At 36.9% G+C, this 19570-nt stretch overlaps 2 protein-coding genes across 5 annotated transcripts in view; one reads left to right on the top strand and one right to left on the bottom strand.

Annotated features, from left to right (window-relative positions):
* The window catches only part of cxxc5a (CXXC finger protein 5a), a 22990-nt gene extending 22276 nt beyond the window's left edge, over positions 1-714 (bottom strand). Inside the window, exon 1 of one of the 3 annotated variants that reach the window (XM_052588855.1) lies at positions 22-714. The gene's annotated coding sequence lies outside the window, so the exon portion shown is untranslated. The remainder of the gene's footprint in view (positions 1-21) is intronic. The other 2 variants (XM_052588854.1, XM_052588857.1) reach the window with 2 other exon arrangements.
* Positions 715-11270: 10556 nt separating this feature from the next.
* Positions 11271-16842, top strand: LOC127986573 (uncharacterized). Of its 2 annotated transcripts, XM_052588853.1 has the most exons (12): positions 11271-12201; positions 12749-12814; positions 13377-13474; positions 13656-13805; positions 13954-14069; positions 14204-14340; positions 14439-14532; positions 14691-14802; positions 15081-15304; positions 15445-15613; positions 16056-16183; positions 16525-16842. In XM_052588853.1, exons 3-12 carry the CDS (start codon positions 13378-13380, stop codon positions 16840-16842), a joined length of 1545 nt encoding a protein of 514 aa, XP_052444813.1. In that variant the 5' UTR covers positions 11271-12201; positions 12749-12814; position 13377. The 2 variants fall into 2 exon arrangements, with proteins under 2 accessions (XP_052444813.1, XP_052444812.1); XM_052588852.1 differs by lacking the exon at positions 12749-12814.
* Positions 16843-19570: the final 2728 nt, after the last annotated feature.

Below are 19570 nucleotides of genomic sequence, written 5' to 3'. Positions count from 1 at the left end.
TGGCCCCTTTTTTATTCGCACCTACCAAGGCAGATCCAAGCAGAGGGGAGGGCTTCCACTGTCCGAGCGCCCCTTCTCCAAGCCTGTCGTAGAGATTGATGGCAAAAAGAAGGGAGAAAAAGCTTATTCTCCACTTCCAGAAATCATGTAGCCTTCGACCGAGCCGAGCGCGTGAGGAAGAGAATAGTGAATTATTGCTAAACGTACTTTCTGGGAAGCTGAGCGTGTGGGCTCACCAACCTTTCGATTCTCGCAATCCCACCTCTACATCCAGAAGAACATGCAAACACATTTCATAGATTTTTGGAGCTTCACGTAAAAACCGAACTGGACTTTCGGCGACGCTGAGTCGGAGAAAACGCACAGATAAACAAAGACATTTCGCGTCACGCAACGCTTCTATTCGGCGACGTTTTAAATGTAGAAGCGGAACGCGTAGGGTGTTCTTCGATGCGCACGAACATTGTGAAAGGTTTGAGGGTTAATGTTGAGGACGGAGATTTGTGGCGGCTCGGTGCCGCTTTGCTCTGTGCAGCATGTGATTTTTTTTCTTCTCTAGGAGCAAAAGTTGATATGTCGTCATACCGCTTTAAGACTGAACTTCCCTTCAACACATTCATATTTACCATCAAACAATGTCAGAAGGATGCACGTGGTGACTGCATGACTTGTAATCCTACTGTTTGGTTTCATTTCGAGATATTTTTGTGCTACTCGAAGGAATATATTATTATGGAAAAATAAACTATTAAAGTTCCAGAAATGTCTGCGCATTTTTTAAACTTTGTTATGTAAATTATATAGTAGCTATATCTTATGGGCTGTGATTTTTTTTTATGCTTGATGCTCATTTTTGGTTCAGTTATGAGGTTATTGAAAAGCCCATTAAATATACATTTCATTGTTTTTCCCCAATTAAATAGACACTTTATTCTTCTACAATCGTCATGTTTTTAATTTGTGAATTAAAAAAATATTTATTTTATCATTATATATATATATATATATATATATGTATGTATGTATGTATGTATGTATATATATATATTTTTTTTTTTTTTTTTTTTTTTTTTTTTTGCTGACTTTGATTTTAATTGTTGAGCTTTAAAAAAATCCTAATTCTGTAGTCAACTGATTGTAAATAGGGGGAAACTTTCAAGAAAATTGTGTATTTTTATGGGAAGAAAAACAATTGTCATGTATGACAGAATCCTTTTGTGTTATTTATTTATTTTTCTAAATTTAGCATTGTTGCAATTTTGATTTTAAAATATTGTTCATTTTGGGGGAAAACGTGATACATAACCCACATTCAAGTAGCCATTTTGCTCTCATGTGACAAGAAAAATGTATAAAACAGTGAGTACACCTTTAGAGCCCTCATAACCGTCAAGGTCATTCAGTGTTTAAACATATTACTTATTTAGACAATTTATAAAAGGCATGTTTAGTCCAGGTAATATGAAGCATGTTAAGAAAGCCCCTGACTTTTTATCTAACATTTAAGATACTTTTTATTTTAATAATGTTTAAGTTGTAGGCTATAAGTTGTTAAAGGTGTAGATACAAGTGTAGGCCTATTTAATGTGCAAGTAAATTATTTACGTTTTACTTGATGTTTACACCACTTTATGCATTAGTAGTAGTAGTAATAGTAGTAGTAGTGAGATATTAGATTTTATTTTTATTTTTTATAAATAGCAAATAATTTTGTAGAAATGTTCATACTTTTTTTAAGTATGAAACTAACATGTAGGCTATACAAATATTACTTTTCTAAGAAACTATATTTTAAGATTTTAAATAAATGTATTTCCTCATATGAATTAACATATGAATAACTTTTTTAAAATAAATAAATAAATAAAACACGTCTTTTTAAACGTCTGTTCACGTTAGTGACGCAGAATAAACATTATACCGCCATGAATAGTGTGGTCTGCTTTGGTAAACAGGGGTCAGCTGTGGTCGTTCAGCTCCTGGTTTCTCTCGGTCCACTCCGCTTCTTTTGAATGTCCTGTCTGCTGGCAGGCGGCCAACCGAAGTGTGTGGAAATGACACCGCCAGGGCGGCAGAGATTTTCCTTCATTTCTCTCCTTCCCGATCGCAGACGGGCTGACATTGGCTAGAAAGTGGAGCAGCTCGTCAGGGACAATCAATGCGAATCGATCGAGCCGCGCGGGTTTGAGGCTCCGAGCTGGAAAATAACGCGCGTGAGAGCGAGCGAGCGAGAGAGAGAAAGAGAGGACAGGGAGGGGATGTGCTACCAATACTCGCCTCTCTTACACACAAATATCGCTTTTACTAAGCCCTCATTTCATGGAAGGCGCATCAAAGACAGTTTATTCCTGACGTAATTATATTTTATCATATTCAGCAACATTTAAAGGATATTGTTTTCCACAGCTGTCAAAGTTAGCCTTTCGATGTGATTTGGCTGCAACTATAGGCTAGGTTTATCTTAGCAAATGTGCCAATACTTCAATATAAATACAGTGGGGTCCAAAGGTCAAAACCCCTACAATGCTTCTATTTTGTCACCTTTCAAAACGTTTTTTTTTTTTCTGTTATAAATGAAAATATTATCATATCATTTGAGAGAAAAGTTGAATTGAAATATTGTCTGAATACTTACATTTGGTTTATATTTAATTTTGGATCGCATTTTCAATTTTGTTGCTGACTTTTAGACATTTCTGCATTTGCAACATCTAGTGGCATTCATAGATCTGGGCATTCCATTATGAGGTTCTCATGGTGATTAATATAGACTTTCACATGTCAAATTAAAGGCAAACATATATTTCATAAATATTTTCTTGTACAATGCGGTGTAACTGCATGCATATTGCCATGCAGCCTAAAAAACTGATACTGATGTGTCTTTGGGTAACATTCAAAATGTCTTGGTAGCCCATAATAACACTCTGGTAATGGCATAGCAACTATGTGGTGATGCCATGGTAACACACCCATAAAAGTATTGGTAAAGCTGTTTTGCCAAAAAAAAAAGAAAAAAGAAAAAAAAAAGTACAAGTGACTCTATGGGAACTGTCTGATGCACAGTGGTAATGACAGAATAGGATATATATATCCCATTCTGTCATTATATACAAACTCACACACAACTGTGAAAATACAAGACCTACACAGGAATAGCTCCGTGATATGCCAAAATGTCATTAACAAATTATTAATGTTAAATATCTAATTTAGCCTATTAAGTAACCTGTTGCCAAGCAATAAGTTGTGACATATAAATCTGTTCTTATTATTAGCTGTCAAAAATATAGAACATAAACAATACAGATTCTTCTCAGTTGAGAAAAAAAAATATCTAGCATGTACAGAGGCCAGTGTTTTCTAATCCAGGTTTGTGCTGCGTTACACGGGTTGTCTAAGTTTGACAATTAGCTTTTGTTTCACTGCTGACATATTTTCGTGGTCGTGGGCTGACACGCACGGGTTTCGTCAGAGAGATAAGCGCACAATGGACGCATCCAGTCCCTCACTGACGGGCTGGCGTGAATAAATTGGACACGCATTGCTTCGTAATCCCCTGAGTGTCTCTATGGCTCTGGCAAAGTGCCTGGCCTCACCGTATCTTACATTAAGCAGACGTCAATCCGTTCGTCCTCCTTTCGCTTTTGAAAATCACTTCCATGTCGAAGTGCCTGACCGCTTTCTGTGCCTGGGCTCCGCCAACTCTCAAGTCCTCCAGAAACAGGTCCAAAAGAGGAGGAGGGGGGCAGAAAATATTATGCGACAGTCCGGCACTGGTATCTGACTTATGATTGGGACTGTTTGTGTTACCACTGAAGTGTGTAATATACTGAATACAATGCTAGTAAATAATTTTTATAGGAAGTTTTTTTCCTCGTGCAACATAAATATGTAGGTGAACAAAGCAAAAAGCTGAAGGCCTATCCAAATCATTTTTAAACAGAACACTTGTTTTGTCATGTATTTGTGACATCTGTAAAAGCAGGAAAAATAATAACCTACTTGTGATGTTTTGATGGTGGACCATCCTTGTGTACCGTACCAATATATATATTTTTTTTAGTTTATACGATCTCTACACCAATTGTGCATTTATTTGATCAAAAGTGCAGTAAAACGGTAGTTGACAGCCCTGTGTTCCTGTTTTGTTGTGTTTTGCTTCCCGCAACCCAGTTTCTCCCTCGTGTTGATTGTGTTCATTGATTTCAGGTGTGTCTCATTGAGTTCATCATTTAGTTCTGTATTTAAAGTTTGTTTTGGCCCTTCCTTTCCTGTCTGGTGTTAAAGAGCAGGTCATATGGGTTTTTGAAAAATATCTATTTCACAGTTTATAACATAGCTATCCTTAAAAACAATCAAAAATGTGCATGATAAATAAAGATATTGTCTCTCAAAAGAGAGCGTCGACTCAGAGTCACCTTAACAAGTTGTTATATTTTCGAATATTTTGCCTGTTACCAGAACAAAGTACGACCTGCCCACAGACACTTTACACTATTAGTCTATTTACATAATGTTGAGAAGACACTGTGTTCAGAATACCACAAAAATACAATTCAAACCTTTTGCTGTGTGCATGTCATTTTTTCAAGGACTGCTTTTCTAATCTTGGCTTTTAATCTTTGTTGGCTTCTAATCTTCTTAATTTGGACTAACACGCTCTCCAAAACACAACCTGTAAGTACGATTGATAAGTTATGTGTACATTTTCAAAATGAGTGCTCAAAATACCAGGTTTTTGTGCTAATATGTGGTATAGTGCAGCTTTAGGTTTCCAGGTAAAGCATACTATATAACTGTCTTACTGAACTAGTTCTGATAATTTGCTATGAACCCACTATTTCCTAAGAGTGTGTCGATTATTTTAATTACCCGTACTTCGTTTAATAATAAAGAATGTAGTGTAGCACACAGACTTTATAATCATTGTGAAATATCTGTTCATTTAGCTGCACCAGCAGTTATAGGATTGATGCAGGAGAGATCAGCGAGTGTTAGGCTGGTGCTCCTGTAATGCAGCTGTTTTGATTAAACAGTGTCTTTTGTCTGTCATTCTTCAAACATTACAGACTGTATTGTTTCTTCAGCTAGTCACATTAGCACTCGGCTAACGTACCCACCATTATTGGATCATTAATACTTTATCTACAATCTCAATTAGGCGTGTCAATGGTCCACTTGAGAGATAGGTGGCGGTAATGCACTTATAACCCTGCGATCCGCCATAATGCAAGAAGAAGAAGAGTGCCTCACACGTTTGCTGCTGTAAAGCACGTTCACAAGAGTTCTAACAGTTTGGACATTGCATGAATCAGATGTAAAAAACCAACTATATAAATACTGTTCAGTTTCTTGCACAGGCTCAGTGTATTGTCAAAAGCCGCAGGGTTTAATTTAGATTTGTCTGTGCATGTTTTTTTTTTTACTCTCATTGATTGTTACCCTTTCCCATGCATTGTACTGCTGAGAGACTGCAACGACTGCAGCTAAAAATCATAATTTGTGTTCTATTGAAGAAACAAAGTCACCTACATATTGGATGCCCTGGGGGTAAGCAGATAACCATACAATTTTAATTGTTGGGTGAACTATCCCTTTAATAAAGACTCCAACCAGAGACTGCCTGCTCTGCCATGGCACCCTAAACTGCCTGATCTGCCATGGGTCCCGAGCCCGGTACCCCACTGGAGGCATCCCATCCCATACAAGCCTGTCCCTAGAGGCCTCCAGAGCGGAAAGACACACTTTCTGGGAGGGGGTCAGCCCTGTGTTCCTGTTTTGTTGTGTTTTGCTCCCCATGTGCTCCCCGTGACCCAGTTTCTCCCTCGTCTTAATTGTTCATTGATTTCAGGAGTGTCTCATTGAGTTCCTCATTTAGTTATGTATTTAAAGTGTGTTCTGCCCCTTGTTTCCTGTCCAGTGTTAAATGTCAATGTGCTACGTATGTTCCTGCCTGCCCTATGTTTGGATTAATAAAGACTGTTCTATTTGAATTCTCCTACGTCTCCACACCCTTTTTTCGCCCCTGCACAGTAGACACTGTGACAGTACAGTAGTATTGCAGAATACTGTAGCATTACAATTTAAAATAGCTTTTCTATTTGAATGTATTTTAAAATGTAATGTATTGTGGACGATGCACAGCTACATTTTCAGCATCCATTACTGCAGTCTTGAGTGTCACATGACCCTTCTTCAGAAATCAATAATATGAGATCCTCAAAAAATATTTACTATTAAGAATGTTAAAAACAATTATTTTGTGGAAACTATTATACTCTGATGAATAGGAAGTTCAAAACAACATATAAAACATTTTGTAACAGTACAAATGTATTTATGGTCACTTTTGATAAATTCATCCTTACTGAATAAAAGTATTTTATATATATATAAAAAAAATAAATAAATAAAAAACAAGAACAAATATGTGTGTGTGTACCTGGTATTCCCTATATGGAGACCAAATGTCCCCACAAGTATAATACCAATTTATAACAAAAAAATAAAAAAAATTGATAATCTCAGAAGCTGAAAGTTTTCTGTGATGTGATGTGGGCAGGGGTTAGTGGATAGAAAAATATGGCTTGCTCTGTATAAAAACCATGACACCTATGGAGAGATCCCATAAAACATGGAAACCAGTATGTGTGTGTGTGTTTATATATTTCAGGATTCAAGAACACTTTTAAGCAACAGTTGTGAGGCAACTTCAGAAAGCAGTGAATCTAAGAAGTGAGTGAATTACTATCAACTAATCAGGCTGATGTAATTAAAGTAACAGAATGATAGTGACAAAAGCTGATGAAATCATGAGACCTGACAGAAAAGATGTTCTTTTCTCCATTATTAGTTTCAGCTAACCCTGACTATAAGTAGATCGGGACACAAAACTGAATTAACTCGCTAAAACATCAGAAAGTATCGAAACCATTCAACATTCTAGATTCACTGCATGAGACTGACCCTGAGACTTCATAGCATTCCAGGCTTGGAACCTCAGCATTTCTGAAGAATTGTCAGGATAAGAAACTGACATTGGATGAAACTGAGAGACTGACTCTGATTCTGAACTGTCGCATGGCTGTGCAAAGCATGAAACCGCATGGGGGCCCACATTTTAAGTAGACTCGCAAGAGTCAATTTACTTCTGAAATGTTGTCGTTTCCATACAACAATGTATCCCACAGCTTAACCACCATAGTAAGAGGCATTGTTGTTGGAACTAACCAGCTAATCGTTTTATTTATTTATTTTTTATGAAAATGGTTGCATCTCTGTTGTTTGGACCACATTGGTTCAACAATATAGGACAGACATTAGTGACATGAGGCACAGGTGGTGAAGTATTAACTTCTACTAATTAATTGATTTGAGATCTGGTGCAATTGTCATGGAAGATTATGATTATTTCATTACTTTTTGTCACTGGTCTTATTTCTTTTTTCTTTTTTTTTTTCTTTTTTTCTTTTTTGTTGTATATAGAGATTCAAACATAGGTTTGGGAAGAGCCTAATCATTTAGTCCTGTCAATCATTATTAGTAGCATATATAAGCAACAGTTGCGCTTTCCCAGCAACAATTCTTCCAGCATCCCTCCACCTCGCCATCTCCTCCTTTATTTCTGATCATCTCCCTCTATGTAGTACAGTAGTGAGGTGGGACCTCAGTCGAGGACAGCAAGCTAAGTTCGTTTACCTCTGTGATGAGTGGGGTGGGGCCGAGGACCATGGGAACGGAGCGAGGCCGGTGGAGTGATTGGGAAATGAGCGACACCTGCTCTACTCAACGGTCTCGCATCCCACGGAGGAGATTGGAAAGATAGAAAAGAGGAGCAACGACAGTGAAGGACGAAAGAGGACCAGGCCTGGGTTTTATTTTGTCTTTGGTTTTGTTTGTGCGCAGCAGTCATCCACGAGTGGCTGTTGCGCTGTTTTGTGTTTATTTTATTATTAAACTGATTTGAATGTCTGCCGGTTCCTGCCTCCTCTTCCCGAAATTATGAAGTTTTTATACCGTTACAACCATTAACTATTAAAACTGTATGGGCAGACAAACTTGTGAATTTATATTTTATTTATTGCAGGGTCCTCCTTCTGTCATACTTCGGGGTTCCAGAATCCAGAATCCGAGCTTGCGATGCTGTTTGCATATCTGCTTTTGGGAAACACACCCCTGGCCGTTTTTAAGGCAACATAACAGATGCTGGTTTATTACAGTATATCCTAAAATCCTGTGCTAGCAGTTGGTGGAAAGAACAAAATAAAAAAGGTAAATTAATAAAAAGTAAATTAACTGAAAAATCTTCGAATGTTGGTTTGTTTTTTTCTAGCAAGAAATAAGAATTTAAATGATTAAATATTTTATTGGTTATGACTAAAATGCACTTGTATTTGTACATTATATCATTATACAGTATTGTTCAAAATAATAGCAGTACAATGTGACTAACCAGAATAATCAAGGTTTTTCGTATATTTTTTTATTGCTACGTGGCAAACAAGTTACCAGTAGGTTCAGTAGATTCTCAGAAAACAAATGAGACCCAGCATTCATGATATGCACGCTCTTAAGGCTGTGCAATTGGGCAATTAGTTGAATTAGTTGAAAGGGGTGTGTTCAAAAAAATAGCAGTGTGGCATTCAATCACTGAGGTCATCAATTTTGTGAAGAAACAGGTGTGAATCAGGTGGCCCCTATTTAAGGATGAAGCCAACACTTGTTGAACATGCATTTGAAAGCTGAGGAAAATGGGTCGTTCAAGACATTGTTCAGAAGAACAGCGTACTTTGATTAAAAAGTTGATTAGAGAGGGGAAAACCTATAAAGAGGTGCAAAAAATGATAGGCTGTTCAGCTAAAATGATCTCCAATGCCTTAAAATGGAGAGCAAAACCAGAGAGACGTGGAAGAAAACGGAAGACAACCATCAAAATGGATAGAAGAATAACCAGAATGTCAAAGGCTCAGCCAATGATCACCTCCAGGATGATCAAAGACAGTCTGGAGTTACCTGTAAGTACTGTGACAGTTAGAAGACGTCTGTGTGAAGCTAATCTATTTTCAAGAATCCCCCGCAAAGTCCCTCTGTTAAAAAAAAGGCATGTGCAGAAGAGGTTACAATTTGCCAAAGAACACATCAACTGGCCTAAAGAGAAATGGAGGAACATTTTGTGGACTGATGAGAGTAAAATTGTTCTTTTTGGGTCCAAGGGCCACAGGCAGTTTGTGAGACGACCCCCAAACTCTGAATTCAAGCCACAGTACACAGTGAAGACAGTGAAGCATGGAGGTGCAAGCATCATGATATGGGCATGTTTCTCCTACTATGGTGTTGGGCCTATTTATCGCATACCAGGGATCATGGATCAGTTTGCATATGTTAAAATACTTGAAGAGGTCATGTTGCCCTATGCTGAAGAGGACATGCCCTTGAAATGGTTGTTTCAACAAGACAATGACCCAAAACACACTAGTAAACGGGCAAAGTCTTGGTTCCAAACCAACAAAATTAATGTTATGGAGTGGCCAGCCCAATCTCCAGACCTTAATCCAATTGAGAACTTGTGAGGTGATATCAAAAATGCTGTTTCTGAAGCAAAACCAAGAAATGTGAATGAATTGTGGAATGTTGTTAAAGAATCATGGAGTGGAATAACAGCTGAGAGGTGCCACAAGTTGGTTGACTCCATGCCACACAGATGTCAAGCAGTTTTAAAAAACTGTGGTCATACAACTAAATATTAGTTTAGTGATTCACAGGATTGCTAAATCCCAGAAAAAAAAAATGTTTGTACAAAATAGTTTTGAGTTTGTACAGTCAAAGGTAGACACTGCTATTTTTTTGAACACACCCCTTTCAACTAATTGCCCAATTGCACAGCCTTAAGAGCGTGCATATCATGAATGCTGGGTCTCATTTGTTTTCTGAGAATCTACTGAACCTACTGGTAACTTGTTTGCCACGTAGCAATAAAAAAATATACTAAAAACCTTGATTATTCTGGTTAGTCACATTGTACTGCTATTATTTTGAACAAAACTGTATATGAAATGGCATTGGCCACATTCACACAGAAGCAGTATGTGGTTGTCAGTCCTATTTTTATATTGATACAGTCCCGTTAACACAGACACTGACTTGTGATCAGTGTGTACCCCTATGTGAAGCTAAAATAGAGGTAAAAGCAAAACTGAAGAGACCAGTTATAATTTGGCTTTAACATAATCCCCCCAAACTTTAGCCCCCCCCCCCCCCCCCCCCCCCCCACTAGTTACTGTTGCTGCATCCGACAAGCCACGACACTCTCACTCCACACATGTACTGTGTTCAGAATCGCCCCAGGATTGATTGAGTGCACTCGATAACGTCCACTTTAGTTTACAAATGGCTTTCCCTTCAAATAGTGCCCTATATAAGGGAATGGGGACAATTTCCGACACGGCAATGTTCTCATGCAGTAAACAAATACATTGCAGAGCAAAGAGGACACTGACAATATGCTGACTAGATTAAAATGCAAAATGAACCAAAACTATTTTTAAAGTCTTGGCTCCTAAACATTAGATCACTTGCGCCAAAAGCACTTATTGTAAATGAAATGATCAGAGATAATAATTTTGATGTACTCTGCCTGACTGAAACCTGGCTAAACCAAATGATTATATTGGTTGAAATGAGTCTACTCCACCAAACTACTGTTATAAGCATGAGCCCCGTCAGACTGGTCGTGGCGGTGTTGCAAAAATATATAGTGATTTTCTCAATGTTTCTCAGAAAACAAGATAAAGATTTAACTCATTCGAAATACTTCTGCTTAATGCTACACTGTCAGATATTCAAAATAAATCTATTGTACCTCTTGCTCTTGCTACTGTGTATAGATCACCAGATCTGTATACAGATTTCCTAAAATAATTTGCAGATTTCCTCTTAGACATGGTTAATGTTGATAAAGCGCTATTTGTCAGAGATTTTAACATCCACGCTAATAATACAAATGATGCATTAGGACTTGCATTTACTCACCTAATAAACTCTTTTGGAGTCAAGTAAAATGTCACCGGGCCCACTCATCGTTTTAATCATACACTAATACATTAAAAGGGTATTCTAAAGGCATTATAATGAATGCATAATGCATTATAAAAAAAACTTTATATTTTATATCAACTCATGAATAATCATAACAACAATTATAATACATCATAATACTTACATTTGTGGTTATAAATCTAAGAGTATGATTATTTATAACACTCACACAGGAAAAATGGCTGAGTAGTTTTTCCAGAGTTACATTTTTTTTCCTCAAAAATAGTTGTTTTTGCTCTATTTTGAGTGTACAGAGTCAAATTTATCAGTAGAGTGGGAGCAAAATCACAGAGTAACTGCAGTGACTCCTCCCATAACTGTTCTCTTCCCAAAGTTTCGTTTATCCGCCATCTTATTAGTCACGGCCGTCGACCGCTGCTGCTTTGCTTTCTGCTGGATGGTAAAGTAAATATAGTTTCAAAGTCTTGGTAACGTTATTCATATATTTTTCATAATATTCACCCGTTATTAGCTCAGGACATTTCGTCATTTTTTTTTTTTTTTTTTTTGCATATTACATCGCTTTCTCATGTTAGCTTGAGCACTAAGTTGTGCCATGTCAGAAATAAATTAGACTAAGTAATCTTTAATGCAAACAGCTAAGTTAATATAAAAATAACTAACATTAATTGACATCAGTAAGTACGCTATAGCCTATTAACGTTAAATGTTTGTCCACATAAGTATTGTGACAAGTGATCGAAATGTGCGCCACATGCCACCACATGTAGTTGACTCGGCATAGAGTAAAAGTCAACGTTAGCCGTAATTAACTTGCATTGCTGGGAGGCTATTTTGATATGCATTATTATCCCGATTCGGAGGGTTACTGTGGGGATGTAGGTATTTTCAGCATTTACAGATTTTTTTAATATATTTTGTCATCTTTGACCGTATGAATCTAGAATTTTGGGGTGTGACAATTCAGAATTCGCCGTTGACTCCTTTTTGTCCACTGCCGAACACAGTATAATAATTTGTTTCTGCTCTAACGTTAACTGTTCTCTTCCCAAAGTTTCGTTTCGTTCCGCCATTACAGTCATTGCCATTGACCACTGCTGCTTCGATTTGAGAAGATAACGTGTGTTTCTGCTGGATTGTAAAGTAAGTAAAGTCGTATTCATTTTTATAATATTCGCCTCTGTTTTTAGCTTAACGTTAGATCATTTTGGCAGTTTTTTTTATAGAGAGTGATTAAAGATCGCTTTCTCCTGTTGACTGAGAACTAAGTTATATTGAAAGCAAATAGCTAGCATATAATGTTGTTAGATTACAAACGTTAACGTTAATTGACACAGGTAAAAAAAGCTTACGATATCTGTTGATCAAATGTTCGTCCGCTAATCTTTTGTGACGAGCATCTGGAGTCGTGCACCACATGTACTTGACTCGGTATAGAGTTAATGTTAACCGTTATTGCCTGAGGCCATTTTTATGTGCATTAACTTACCCCTCTTTGTACGATAATTGTTTCTGATAGGAATGTAAGATGTTTTCATTATTTACATGGGATATTTGGTGATTTTATTACCGTCTAAATCTAGAATCTTGGTGTTTCATTTCATAATTCACTGTTTGAATCCCTTTTGACCACTGCACTGTTGCTTCACTGTATTTGCATGCATTTGTAATATGTACACTTTTATTACAGAAATCCTGGGAAGTATTTACAAGCAGAATATTAATCAGTTGAAAGGAGAAAGAGGGAAATAAACGGGTAAACATTAGAAATGGGCTTTAAATTTTAACATAATATAGCCTTACACATTAAAAATGTAAACCAAGCAACTTTGTTTTTCGTATGTAAATAAGTTCACAAATTCATTTTTTTTAAATGACATACATCATTTTGAGTTAAAAAGAAAGTTCAATTATATGTATCTTCTTTGTTTTTAACAGATGTAAATAATCACGCAACAAATAGGATATTAATTTCTTATTAAATCAAATCGTACTTATTAAAAATTCCAAGAATGGCCTATTACATTATTACACTTGAGCAGCGCGTTCCCTGGTTTGTAGGATCATAAAACTCACTCCTCTGTGAATAAATCACCACGAATGCATGAGATTCATCACTGAAGTGCATGCAGATTTATTTCTCATGAGAAACAATTACCATCCGAATAAAGATATATTGAGCACCTTGCCTTAACAGAACTATTGGACAGTTATTACATATAAAAAATACCTGTTGTGTAGTGCACTAATGAATGTTCTTTTCTTCCTCTGACTGTGTGTTATCGCCTTGTTTAACTTTGTCTTTTTGGTTCTTTCAGGATGCAGACCAACAATGTTATCAGAGTGAAGTTCAAAGACAGCAAGAGATATATTTTTTCTTCAAAACCTTTTACATTTCAATCATTTTTGGAATGTGGTAAGAGATAAACTTTAACATTGTTAACATCATAAATACCTTTCAGTCTAAATTTATTATTATTTTTTAGGTAATATATTAAGTGTATGAATGTATATTATGGGATTAAAAAATAACTGTTGTAGTTCCTTTGGCATTGCTGGCTTCTGTGTCAATTTTCCATTGGTGTGTCTTCCTTTAGTTGCCAATAAATTTGATCTTCCTACAATGGATGTGAAAGTCTTTGATGACTCGAAGACAGAAGTTGATGAGGAAGCATTCGTATATCTGCTGACACGACCAGATCTTGGTGTATTAGAAATTGTCATCCCAGGCACAGCAAACATTGATGGTAAATTGTTTGACATTCAGTAATATTCACCAATTCACTGATTTGCATAAGCTAATATGGCTATTGGATTAATTCTTAATAGCTGTGTAGTATGCTGCCACAGTAGCATGAATAGATAATCAGACCATTGATATGGTTTATATTGAAGATTCTTTAAGCTCAAGCTCATTAGGAGATGAAGGTACATCAGAGTCTGATGACACTGCAATGTTGATTACAAGCCCTCCTGAAAAAAATCTAGCTGAGGAACATCGTCTTGCCAAGGTAAGGATCTCCAATCTTGCCTCTGAATTACATCTATATAGAATGACTTAAAAAATAAAAATATTTGGAGCTATGTACACTTGTCAGTTGTTAATTTATAATCCCTGAACAATATCGCATCATTCCCCCTCCAGATGATTGAAGAGATTCTAAAGACCAGCCCTGGAGGTGAAAAGATTATAAACGAATATACCCGCACCAAAGGTCTGTCCGATACCCGAAGACGTGACATGGTGAAAATTTTGGTAGCACATTTAACAAATGAACATGGGTAAGTTGTTCATACAGTAGTTTGTAAATTGTTGTTTATGATGTTATGTGTTATAATTGCTTTGGTTTGTGTGTGTGTGTGTGTGTGTGTGTGTGTAGAACAAGCCCTTCCCGACGTTTGAAGGAAGAATATGCGAAAGGAATCATTTCCCTCTTCCCATGCTTGGCTGACCCCAGGAGCAAGCTTGGATATGTAAGTAGTAGTAGTCTCTCAATATTTTTGTTGTACCGGAGGAGGAGACATTATGTATATTGCAGAATAAAGAATATCTGCATTATAATTGATATGGCATTTATTGCCTTAATCTGGTAATGTATAACTACTTGGTCTGTTTATTGTTCTGGTAATAGGAGCATTATTACAATGCAGAAGATGGAAGTGGATATTTGGCATGGAGAATTAAAACTCTGCAGAAAGAAGCATCAGAGGGACGGATGAAGCGTCCACGGCAACCACAAACAGGTGTGAGATTTTATGTTAAGTCAATGCTTTTATGCATCTGTAATTAAGCCACATTGTGAATGAGGTCTCATGTTACATAGCATCTCTGTTCTTTTTTTAATGCAAACATTTTTTGCATAATCATCAACATTGGGCAAATTCAGATGGCATTCTGGGATATATGCATGTTTCACATGTTATTTTGTGTCATTTATCTAGTTTTGGCATTAATGTGTTGTGCTTTGGAAAGATAAGGAACTAAACAAATTTGGTTTTCATATTGTTTTAAACACTTTCAGGTGGGCCAACTGCTGACAGACAATCCTACAAAGAAGACTGCTATTTGACTGAAGACCGTCATTGTCAGGAAGCAATAGCCCTGATGAAGCATACAGCTGATGAGGCAGTGGTAAAGGAAAAGATGAAGTTAACGCTGGCCTATCGCCAGAAGCTGCTGCATGACCCTAAAAAGTCTGCTGATATTCTATCAGTTTTCTCACGATTCCTGGATATACCAGGCTTGGTATGTGAGACTTAAATTCTTAAAATATGAAAACAGACAAATATGAAATCAAGTGCTATTGTTGTTCTGCAGTAACAGAGATTTGTTAGGTAAACAAAGTCAGTTCCTTCTATGGTACCTACTTTAATTATCTTTGGCAGATTAATCAAGATTTTGGACTTTTGTTTGGTGATGCGACCTCTGCAAAGTTGTTGGAGAAGTGGTCTACCAACATAAAACCAAAGGTTATTGCACAGAGCCGTGGCCTCACACAGACTAGTGAGCTCCAAGACCTCATCCAAAATGCTGAAGCCACTGAAGTTGAAGAAGGTACCGTATCTACATTGTGGCACACTTTAAATTATTTAAAAGGGAAGTTACACATTCATGACAAGCATAGCTTTACTCAGATCTACACTTTAAATTGCAGAGAGAACTATATCCATTACATAGGATTTGCAGATGCATATTTATAGTTTGAAATGGTTTTAATATGGGAGTCTGAATAACAAAAGCATCTTTGATATTTTGTAGGTAAAGTTTAGCTGTATGTTCAATATATTTGGAGGTTTAACCTAAATTCATCCACACATCTGTATTCATTGAGACTAGGCCATGAATGTGCTCTTAATACTGAATCTGTGTGCAGTATTAACTAAAATACTGGAGTGGTTAATTTATTTATACCAGCACCTCAAGTGATTTGGAGGTTATGCTCAACCCCTTCTGTCTAAATACTAAAAAATGTTTAATTTGTCTTCTGTGTTTCTAGGGTGGGACAGCGACATGTCTTCCATTCTGATGCTGGTTCACCTTTTGCCACCCTCAAGTCAAGGCCGCAAGAGACCGGGAAAGATCTCAGCCAAACAAGCATGTGATCATCTTGTGAAATTCATCAAGGTGAAGCTACTGATTTAACAGATCAAATTACACTGTTTTACAATGTTTTGTCACTGTGTGAACTTGAACTTGCTTATTTCTCAGACTTGCTTACTTCTCTAAAAGATCACTTGTCCTCCAAATTATTGTTCTTGTGGTATTCTTTTCTACTTAGCACATATTTAGTAATGATCTCCCGAAAGTGTGTAATACAGAAACTTTGGTGGAAGGCGTCACTGTGTCTTTATGAATGCTGTATATTTACTTTAAGGGCCCTATTTTAACAATCTAAACGTAAAGTGTAAAGGGGGGCCCTTACTGTTAAGTCACATTGGCACTAATGTGTTTTCATTCTTTCACAGACCGGTAACAGTATCCAAGGGCACTTGGACAGTATTGGAGAGAGACTCCAGCCGTATCTACTCGCTGTTGGGCCGAACAAAAGTAGGATCCATTCTTGGTTTATTGTGATTGACCAACATGCTCTACCCTGTAAGGCTTCTAATTCATTGGCCTGTGTTGATGAGCTTTTCAAAGCTCACTTTGTCTTTGGGACTTCATACTGTCAGGAATTGACCAATGTGTTTAGCTTTCTGCAAACCGCAGTCTATGATATAGATGTTGAAACCACCAAGGTAAATCCCAGAGTATCCGAGTTGAGAGCTAGAATCCTCCAGTGAGCAGATGATTTGTTTCATTTGTAAAAAGGGGCATGCTAATGCCAATGCCCTTATAAGGCACTTCAAGTTAGTTCATGGCCTTTGTCCAGGAAAAAGTCTCAAGTTAAAATGTGCTCAAAGAGGTTGTTCACATGTTTACCATAGTTTTTCTGGATTACGAAAGCATCTCAGCAAGTGTTGTGCAATTGACCGTTCACGCATTGATTCTGGTGAAAGCTCATCCACCGCCAACTCCATTTCATTAGATGATGTAGGTGTTTTATCAAACCAAAATCCGCCTTGTGAGTCTGCACTCTTAAAAACAAATATAGTAAACAGTTGTGCAACAGTGGTGGCTGAACTTAAAGTTGCTGGTGTCGCAGAGACAACTATTAACTATGTTGTTGGTGCTCTAGAAGAAGTGATTGGAGATATTCATAGTGAAACTCAAGAATCAGTGAAAAACAGCCTATCCTTAGAGGAGCCCATAAAAAGTGTTGTCGAGTCTCAAATAGATCAGTTTTTTGAAAAAATACAAAATCCTTTTGCGACATTAAACACTGAAAGCAAGAGAATGCGGTACTTTTCAGACAAATGGGGGAAAATAGATCCTGTTGAATATGTTCTTGGAACAAGATTTGCAACGCGGCGTAACAGAACAACTGGAACTTTTGCCCAAACCATTGTTAAGGATAAATTTGTATATATACCAATTCTTGAGACTTTACAGTCCATTTATAGACACCCTAGCATTACAGATATGATGGCGAGAGATTCACAACAAAGACCAAATTGTCTTTATGACATACACGATGGAGAATTCTTTAAGAGGCATGCACTCTTCTCAAAACAAAGACATGCAGTTCAGATCCAGCTTTTTTTTGATGAATTTGAATGCTCAAACCCCCTTGGATCAAAACGAGGAATACATAAGTTAGGAGCTATCTATTTTACCCTTAGAAATATTTCCCCTAAATACAATTCGAGTTTACTAAATATACATTTAGTCACTTTATTTCATGCACAAGATATCAAAACCTATGGGTTTGATAAAATACTAGAGCCACTTGTCCAGGATATCTCAACACTGGAAACCATTGGAATTCAGATTCCTTTATTTGATCAGACAGTTTATGGAACCATTGTCCAGGTTACTGGTGACAACCTTGGTGTCCATTCCTTGTTTGGTTTTGTGGAATCATTTAGTGCCAGGTACTGTTGCCGCTTTTGCCTACTAGAGAAAGAGGACTTTCAGACAGTGTTCAGTGAAGATAGTCCAAAGATGACAGTGCGAACTAAAGAACTTCATGCTGAACACTGCCAGACGATGCAGAGCAATCCCAGTCTGCCTTATGTAATGGGAGTAAAAAAGTCTTGCCTTTTAAATTCGTTGCAATATTTCCACACAACTTCAAATTTTTCAGTCGATATTATGCACGACATATTAGAGGGGGTTGCTCAATTTGAGATGAAATTACTAATTCAGCACCTGATAGAAAATTACACCACATCAGCAGAAGTAGACAGAAGAATTCAGAGTTTCAACTATGGCTTCATGGAACAAAACAACAAACCTCCTGGTATACAATTAAGAGAGGGTTCCAATGACTTGGGCTTAAATGCCACTCAGAGCTGGTGTTTATTGCGTTATCTGCCCATCATGTTTGGAGATCTTGTGCATCCTAATGATCAACACTGGTATTTGTTCATTTTATTGCTTCAGATAGTCAGTATTGTGTTTTCTTCAGTTATATCCACTGGTATCACCATTTATTTGAAACATCTGATTACAGAACACCACAGTTTGTTTAAGCAGTTGTTTCCTGATAAGAACTTATTGCCAAAGCATCATTTTATGGTGCATTACCCCAGTTGTATGCAGAAAATTGGACCACTGATACATAGTTGGTGTATGCGTTATGAAGCGAAACATAATGTTTTTAAAAAGCAGCTGAAAAGCTTTAAAAACATAACGAAAACATTAGCAAAGAAACACCAGTGCCAAATGGCTTACATTTGGCAAACATTTGATCCTAATGCCATGAAATTTGGTCCCGGGAAAATGGTCCCATTGAATGAAATGGAAGTTGGTGCTGAGATGGCTGGAAAACTTAATGTGCCTGTGTGGACTAAGGTCCTAAATGTGAAGTGGGTCAAGCGCTGTGGAAACACTTATCGGTCAGGGTTGGCAGTTTGTGTTCAAGTTCAAAATGACATGCCTGTGTTTTATGTAATCCAGAATATTGTTATTAAAGATGAGCACATCCTTTTAATAACAACTGCACTGAAAACAATGTGTTTAGATGAACATATCCATGCTTACAAAGTTGCACATACCACAGAAGCACCTTATGTTTTGGAGATTAAGGATATTTTGCACCACAAGTTGTTTGACATTCTGATGTCTTATGGTTGTGATTCTGATTTGTTTATTGTACCATATAGTTTCATGTAATTCTTTTTCATCTCATCCATTGTTATCATTTTTTTTTCTTTTCACAATTACAACATGATGACACATTCACAATGACAAGTGAATTATGTTTAAGTGTAATGTTGTTTGAAGAGGAGGAGCTTGAAAAAAATAAAATTGAGACATGAGTATATTGTTTGTTGTTTTTTGTTTTATTTTAATACTGAAAAGCAAGTAATTAATTTTAAGGCTTTTTGAGGGTAAAATATGAATGGTGTAATTCAGAGGAATAACTCTGGATAGAGTTACTTATTCTTTGTAGTTCACACATAACTG

The sequence above is a fragment of the Carassius gibelio genome, chromosome B21, assembly GCF_023724105.1.
Source record: "Carassius gibelio isolate Cgi1373 ecotype wild population from Czech Republic chromosome B21, carGib1.2-hapl.c, whole genome shotgun sequence".
NCBI classification, from domain to species: Eukaryota; Metazoa; Chordata; class Actinopteri; order Cypriniformes; family Cyprinidae; genus Carassius; species Carassius gibelio.
The sequence above is the reverse complement of the archived record's forward strand: the minus strand, read 5'-3'. Positions and strand labels throughout refer to the sequence as shown.

Excerpts from the sequence above, each read along its gene's own strand:
- LOC127986573 (XM_052588852.1), top strand. The coding sequence starts at position 13,378 with ATGCAGACCAACAATGTTATCAGAGTGAAGTTCAAAGACAGCAAGAGA. Across the intron at positions 14,533-14,690 it reads CCAGGAGCAAGCTTGGATAT|GAGCATTATTACAATGCAGA; the intron begins GTAAGTAGTAGT and ends TTCTGGTAATAG. Across the intron at positions 15,614-16,055 it reads AGCCACTGAAGTTGAAGAAG|GGTGGGACAGCGACATGTCT; the intron begins GTACCGTATCTA and ends CTGTGTTTCTAG.